The sequence below is a fragment of the Oryza brachyantha genome, chromosome 5 (assembly GCF_000231095.2).
Source record: "Oryza brachyantha chromosome 5, ObraRS2, whole genome shotgun sequence".
NCBI lineage: Eukaryota > Viridiplantae > Streptophyta > Magnoliopsida > Poales > Poaceae > Oryza > Oryza brachyantha.
The window spans coordinates 14336578-14344262 of record NC_023167.2 but is presented as its reverse complement, the minus strand read 5'-3'; the positions used below and the strand labels follow the sequence as shown (position 1 = coordinate 14344262).

General features: G+C 48.3%; 1 protein-coding gene across 1 annotated transcript; it reads right to left on the bottom strand.

Annotated features, from left to right (window-relative positions):
• Positions 1-4554: 4554 nt before the first annotated feature.
• Positions 4555-6683, bottom strand: LOC121054561 (programmed cell death 6-interacting protein-like). Its single transcript, XM_040524673.1, has 2 exons — positions 4930-6683; positions 4555-4687 (listed from the first exon to the last, which is right to left on the bottom strand). The coding sequence occupies exons 1-2, from the start codon at positions 6284-6286 to the stop codon at positions 4650-4652; spliced, it is 1395 nt and encodes a 464-aa protein (XP_040380607.1). The 5' UTR covers positions 6287-6683; the 3' UTR covers positions 4555-4649.
• Between the last annotated feature and the right edge of the window lie 1002 nt (positions 6684-7685).

Here is a 7685-nt window from a genome sequence, read left to right as displayed (position 1 = left end):
AAAAGTCAATGACATCAAATATTTAGGTACGGGAGGAGTATTCAGTGGCTGTTTGGATCCAGAGACTTTTTTATAGTCCCTTGTTACATCGGATGTTTGGACATTAATTAGGAGTATTAAATATAGACTGATAACAAAACTAATTGCATAAATAAAGACTATTTTATTAGATAAATTTTTTAAGCCTAATTAATCAACGATTAGCAAATATTTACTGTAGCATCATATTTCATTAGGCTCAATAGATTTGTCTCGCGAAATAGTCTAGAGTATCAAGTATATTATATTAATAGTCTATATTTAATACTTCTAATTAGTGTGCAAATATTCCATTTGATAGAGACTAAAAAAATCAGAGGGAAATAAACACCCCATAGTACGTTAGACAATTATAGAATTCATTCTATTAAAACCTAGAAAACTCTTGCAGATCTATGGAAAGATTCTTCCTTTCTGAAAACTAGTGGGAGAGATATTTAAAATAGTGAGCTCATCATTCTGATGAACCGTGTGAACCAACCGGCCAGCTACTCGACTCAACTTTCTTTCTTTTGCTACTCTATTTTGCATGTATCGTCAAATGGATATTCCTCACATTGTTCGATTTAGCTCACACTCTACTGCTCTACCTGAACATATCAATTTGTTTAATTAGCATTCAAATAATATATATACAGCAACCACTCACCAACTTCATACCAAGGTTTTGAAATGCGATCGTAACCACTCAATTAACACGGTTATTAGCCTTATCGAGCTAATTCACACGCAGAAACCATTAATAAACCAATGAGAATAAAAATAAATAAAATCTTTTTTGGGATAAATATCTATCATATATATATATATATATATATATATATATATATAAAGTAATAGAAAAATAAGCCACCATGTTCACCTTCATAGGCTAGAAAATCCCACATTAATTAAATAGAATTATAATTCAATTGTAAATACAATTTTAGAATTAAAATAAAAAAGTAAAAAAAAGCACATGTGTAAATACGGGCACGGATCCTCTGCAGTACTGCATGCGCAGTACTACTCACTAACATGTGAGCTCTATAAGTTATGGGGTCCACATGTTAGTCTGTTGTATTACATATATAATATTATATAATATTATAGAGGATTCTATTTGGTGTAAATACAGTTTAACAACTTTTATTGGTTATAAGAAGTGACAATGGTTAAAGATAAAACAGTCAGAGAGCTGTGAGTGACCGGTCGTATTTGTAAATTCTGCTCCGCAAGCTAGACGCAAAAGAAGAAAATAGGGTACTAGGACATATAGGATTGAGTCAGTAATCACAATGTTTTTTTAATCAAACCATTGTCAAAAGGCGACCACTTTTCAACAAGTGTTGAGCATTAATCGATAGAGCAGTCGAACCTGCAACCAAGCGATGCATACGAACATGGTACCGAACACATGGCGAATGACGCATACCCCCCCTTTCTTTTCTTTTCCTATATTATTTCTCTCTCGGTTGCCTTTCTCTGCTAAAGAAAATGTGCTCCCTGTAGGAAATATGTGGAAAGGTTAATTCTATTCCATGTCAAGGCACAGGTATATATTGAGGCTGGGGTGGCTGTAAGCCAACCGCACAGCCTTGGTACATGCCACTAATCAAGGGCATCCTACTATAATTACACTTGCTATAATTACAATAGGCTAACACTCCCCCGCAGTCTAATCGGGAGCATCGCGAACATTCAGGCTGGATCGAAACTCCTGAAACAGTGAGGTAGGAAGGCCCTTAGTGAAGACGTCGGCGTACTGCGATGTCGTAGGAACATGAAGGACCCGAACATGACCGAGGGCGACCTTCTCTCGAACAAAATGGAGATCAATCTCAACATGCTTCGTCCGCTGATGCTGCACTGGATTGCTGGAGAGATATACAGCACTGATATTGTCACAGTATACCAGGGTGGCACGACGAGGTGGGTGGCGAAGCTCAAGGAGCAACTGACGTAGCCATGTAGCTTCAGCAACACCATTTGCCACAGCACGGTATTCGGCTTCGGCGCTTGATCTAGAGACCGTGTGCTGACGCTTGGAGGACCAAGACACCAAATTGTCCCCAAGAAATACTGCGTAGCCAGATGTCGACCGACGAGTCTCAGGACATCCGGCCCAGTCGGCATCCGTGTACACCACAAGCTCAGCAAGTGACGATCGGTTCATGGTCGACCCAAGTGACAATGTCCCCTGCAGGTAGCGCAAGATCCGCTTGAGAGCAGCGAGATGTGGCTCCCGAGGATCATGCATATAGAGGCATATCTGCTGAACAGCAAAAGCAATGTCTGGACAGGTGAAGGTCAGATACTGCAGGGCGCCAGCTAGACTGCGGTACTCTGTAGAGTCAGCGACAGGAGGTCCATCAGCAGATAATTTGGAGTGTACATCCACAGGCGTGCTGCAAGGCTTGCACGCACTCATCCCGGCGCGCTCCAAAATATCCCGAGTGTACTGTCGCTGAGAGAGAAACAAACCATCTGTAGAACGTGTCACTGAGATGCCCAAAAAATGATGAAGCGGACCCATGTCGGTCATAGCAAACTCACGCTGGAGTGCACCAATGATATGCTTCAGAAAATCATCCGAGGAGGCAGTGAGAACAATATCATCCACATACAGCAACAAATAAGCCGTGTCTGGTCCACGACGATATATGAAGAGCGAAGTGTCTGACTTTGTTTCAACAAATCCAAGTGATACAAGGTGAGAGGCGAACCTGTGATGCCAAGCACGAGGAGCCTGCTTCAAACCATATAAAGACTTGTTGAGCCGACAGACATAATCTGAGCGAGATGAATCCACAAAACCAGATGGCTGCACACAATATACTGTCTCCGTAAGAGTGCCATGTAAAAATGCATTCTTCACATCCAGTTGATGAATGGGCCAATTCTGAGATAATGCCAGTGAAAGAACGACACGAACTGTCGCGGGCTTGACAACAGGGCTGAAAGTCTCATCATAGTCCACCCCGGGCCGCTGTGTGAAGCCCCGAAGGACCCAGCGTGCCTTATAGCGATCTAGTGACCCATCTGCAAGCAATTTGTGTCGATAGATCCACTTGCCAGTCACAACATTGACACCAGGAGGGCGAGGCACAAGACTCCAGGTGTCATTGGCGAGCAGAGCATCATACTCAGCCTGCATAGCAGCGCGCCAATTGGGGTCTGACAGGGCATCACGAACAGAGCGCGGGAGAGGCGACATGGGCACAACATGGAGGTTGAGACGATCCACGGGTTGTGCGATGCCAGCCTTGCCCCGTGTGCGCATCGAATGCGCATTGGTGACCGGAGGTATGGCGGTCGGTCGAGTCGCAGTTGTACGGCCGGTGCCGCTGGCAACAACCTGGGCGCGAGCACCAAGGGCAGCAGAACCGGCAGTACTCTCGGGTGTCGTGGAGGTGCTGCTGGCAGCAGCCTGTGCGGGGTGCACAGGGGCAGCAGCACCAGTCGACGTGGACGGAGGCGCGGAGAAAGCCCCATGGGAAACAGTGCTGGACCCAGGGGACTGAGGTCCTACGCCAGGACTGGGCGGCGCAGGGGCGGCCTCGGGCACGGGGTGTGTCACCGAGGGATCAGCACTACCTGCACGCACAAAACGAGCTCCAGGAACTGAAGCGGTAAGATCATGATCATCGACTAGAAAATCCAAGGCTGAGGAGGCCATGGGTGTGGTAGACATGTCGGAGAAAGGAAAAAAAGATTCATCAAAAACGACATGTCTAGAAATAAGAATGCGATTCGACTGAAGCTCGAGACACCGATAGCCTTTGTGTTCCGAGGAGTAGCCGAGAAAAACGCATAAGGAGGAGCGTGGTGCAAGTTTGTGGGGCGCCGTGGAGGACATGTTGGGATAGCAAGCGCACCCAAAAACTTTGAGGTGATCATAGGAAGGCTCGGTAGAAAATAGGGTAGTGTATGGTGTGGAGGAAGCGAGGGTCGTAGTGGGGAGACGGTTGACAATATATGTGGCAGTGTGAAGGGCCTCAACCCAGTAAGCTGGAGGGAGACTCGCCTGAAACAAAAGGGAACGCAGAGTGTTATTGATGGTGCGAATGGAACGCTCTGCTTTACCATTTTGTTGTGAGGTGTATGGACACGACATGCGGAGTGCAACACCGTTGGAGAGGAAGAACGTGCGGGCCTGGGAATTGTCGAATTCACGGCCATTGTCGCACTGGACGCTCTTGATGGTGGTGCCAAACTGCGTGCGGACATGAGCAAAAAAATTAGAGAGAGTGGAAAATGTCTCGGATTTAAGGCGAAGCGGAAAAGTCCAAAGATAATGTGAACAGTCATCAAGAATAACAAGGTAATATTTGTATCCTGACACACTAACAAGTGGAGAGGTCCATAAATCACAATGTATTAAATCAAAATTATGAGTAGCTCGAGAGCTAGATGAACCGAAGGGTAGACGTACATGACGGCCAAGCTGGCACGCATGACAAATGTGATCGATATCATCTTTATTACAAGAAATGACATTGGACCTAATGAGTTTGGACAAAACATCACGCCCAAGATGACCGAGACGGCGATGCCAAAGGGAGGTAGGTGCAGCGATGAACGCGGAGGCACTGGTGGAAGGTGCATAGAATGGGTAGAGGTCACCAGAACTATTGCACCTGGCGATCACGTTCCTGGTTTGCAAATCCTTCACAGAAAGACCAAATGGATCAAACTCAATGGAACAATTATTGTCGGTGGTAAAACGACGAATGGAAATTAAATTTTTAATAATGTTGGGTGACACAAGAACATTATTAAGAGCAAGGGTACGATGCGGTAAGGAAAAAAAGTGTGATCCAGTGGCTGTGACAGGAAGTAAGGCACCATTTCCCACAACAATAGATGAAGGAGTAGACAAAGAGGGTGGGGAAATGGTGGAGAGTATACCAGCGTCCGAGGTCATATGCGAACCAGCACCTGAATCAGCGTACCACTCAGAGGTTGGCGGGTTCAGCGTCATGGTGTTGAAGGAGTGCGCCAGGGAGTCCTGGTGCCAAGAGCCGCCGTGAGTGGGGTTCCAGGGCGCTGCCTGGTAAGCTGGTGAGGGCGAGGGCGCCTGGAAGAGCGGCGGTGCAGCTCCCCCGTGGTACATGCTGTACGAGGGTGGCGGGCCAGCGTATGTGCCACCATAGGCACCGGGAGGAGCACTGTACCCACCATAGTGCGGGGCTGTGTGGAATGCAGGTTGCGGCGGCGGAGGACGTCCTGACGGATCGTACGGCCACATGCGCACGCTGCCAGCCCAAGGGTGCATGAACGATGGGTGCACACCAGCACCGTTGTAAGCGCTGCCCTGTCCACCAGGTTGTGCACCAGCGTTGGGTGCAGCAGGAGCACCACGTCCACCGCGGCCACGACGGCGTCCGTTGCGTTGGCCCCCAGTCGGTGCAGCGGGGCGTGGAGGAGGGGGTGCGCCCGGACGTGGAGCAGCAGCTGCACCTGGTGCCGCTGGACGCGACGGCGCGACGACGAGGGCGGCTGGCGGGGACGGAGGACGAGCGTCGATCTCCATCTCCTCCAACAGGAGGTGTGTACGGGCTTCACTGAACGTCGGGAACGGCTTCTGCATCTTGAGGATGGACACCATGTGGCGAAACTTGCCACTGAGGCCGCGGAGGAGCGTGAGGACCATTTGTGTATCACCGATGGGGTCGCCGAAGTCGGCGAGGGAGGCAGCCATGGACTCAAGGCGGCGGCAGTAGTTGGTGATGCTCAGGGCCTCCTGACGAAAGGTACGGAACTGTGTCTCAAGGAGAAGGGCACGGGACTCCTTCTGCCCGAGAAATTCATCCTCGAGGTAGCACCACGCATTGCGGGCAGGACCTTGCCGCATCATCAACGACTGCTGCAAGTCGCTGGAGACGGTGCCATAGATCCACGTGAGGACACAGCAGTCCGCCTGGATCCATGCCGGGCGGGCGGGGAACGCCTCATCCTCAAGGGCGTGGCGGGTGAGGGCATACTTGCCGAGGACGGTGAGGAATATGCCGCGCCACTTGGTGTAGGTGTCCGTGGCCTTGTCGAGGACGATGGGGATGAGGGCCTTGACGTTGACGACGGCAGTGGCCTGCGCCCAGAGAGCCTCATGCGTTTTCTCATACTCGTCTAGAGCAGCAGCACGAAGACGGTCTTCTTCAGCCCGGCGTGCTGCATCAGCACGGGCAGCGGCCTCGGCCGCGAGGCGATCGGCGGCCTCCTTGTCCTTGGCGGCCTGGGCAGCTGTGGCGTCGTCGTCGTCCGCCATGGCAGACGGGACCAGCGACCGCGCCCGGTGACGATGTCAACGACGGGGCGGGTGATCGGGAGCGAACCGGCGGCCACACCCGGCAAGGAGAGCAGCACGAGGTGTGGGCGATTGGCTCGGGAAGCAGGTGCTGGCGATGAGATCGCGACGTCCGGCGACGAAATCTGCGGCGGCGCGGCGATCGGATCAGCGACGGCGTGGGGTGCGGAAGAACAGGATCGTTACGTGATTGATACCATGTAGGAAATATGTGGAAAGGTTAATTCTATTCCATGTCAAGGCACAGGTATATATTGAGGCTGGGGTGGCTGTAAGCCAACCGCACAGCCTTGGTACATGCCACTAATCAAGGGCATCCTACTATAATTACACTTGCTATAATTACAATAGGCTAACACTCCCCACCACACCAATATGAAAATGAAGTGCCCCCCCGTAAAGAATTGGAGCACATGGGCATCGCATGGCAGGTATTAGTTGGCAAGGGTTCGGGAGAATGCACTTGTACAAGGTAGTAGGATCCAACAGTGTCAGCCCCACCTTCCTGAGGCCCCCGAGCACACGTGCGTTGTTCCCTTTCCTCTCGTGCCATCCGATAAGTCACGAAAAAATGATCGGGCAATAAAAACATAATGCAAATAAATTGATTTTATACCATTAACAGTTTAAAAGCTAATGCTAGAAAAAGCTAATATAATAAAATCAACTTTAAAATTAGAGCTTTTTTAACATCCTTAAAAATGTATCACATTTTTCAGTGTAAAAATTTAGTACATCGAGGTACAAGGTATCAGAATTTTACATTAAAATTTTTCATAACTCAAGGTGCTTTTCAAAAAGATAAAAATAAGCCCATAAAATTAAGTTTTGAAATAAAATTATAAGTATGACTGATAAGCTAACAAGCAAATGATGATAGGTTAAGTTTTGGCCTGTGAATTCAAGGAATTCAGCTTCACTTTTTTTGGGGGGAATTATTTCTGTTCTCACAGTAACTGGAAAAAAATGGGTTGTTTTAATTTTCAAACTGATCTTTTGTTTTCCTTTCTTTGCAAACTGTTTAGTAAAAGCACGGCCGACAGCATCATGTGACCAAGGGACGAATCTTAAAAAAAAATTACCTATGTACACCTATCACGTTTACAAATTTAATTCTCTATTCATGGGTTAAGATGGTCCGACGGTACTGAAATTTCGAGCTACTGGTGTCCTAAGCACACCTGTAGCTGTGCATCGATCCACCGCTAGTGATCATCTCACTCTTACAAGAACAGTAAATCCTGCATGGTTCAATTGTGGATTATAATTGGAAGCTGATTTTGAATTTCAGAGATTGGATTTTGTTGTTAACTTTAAGAATTTTCTTCTCACTTTCGTTGCTCGGCCGGGTCTCGTTTAG

What these genes read in the sequence shown, in the direction of transcription:
- LOC121054561 (XM_040524673.1), bottom strand. Translation starts at nt 6,286, where the DNA reads ATGGCGGACGACGACGACGCCACAGCTGCCCAGGCCGCCAAGGACAAG. An exon ending in GCATATGACCTCGGACGCTG is followed by an intron (nt 4,688 to 4,929) that starts GTATACTCTCCA and finishes CTTTCTGTGAAG; the next exon opens with GATTTGCAAACCAGGAACGT.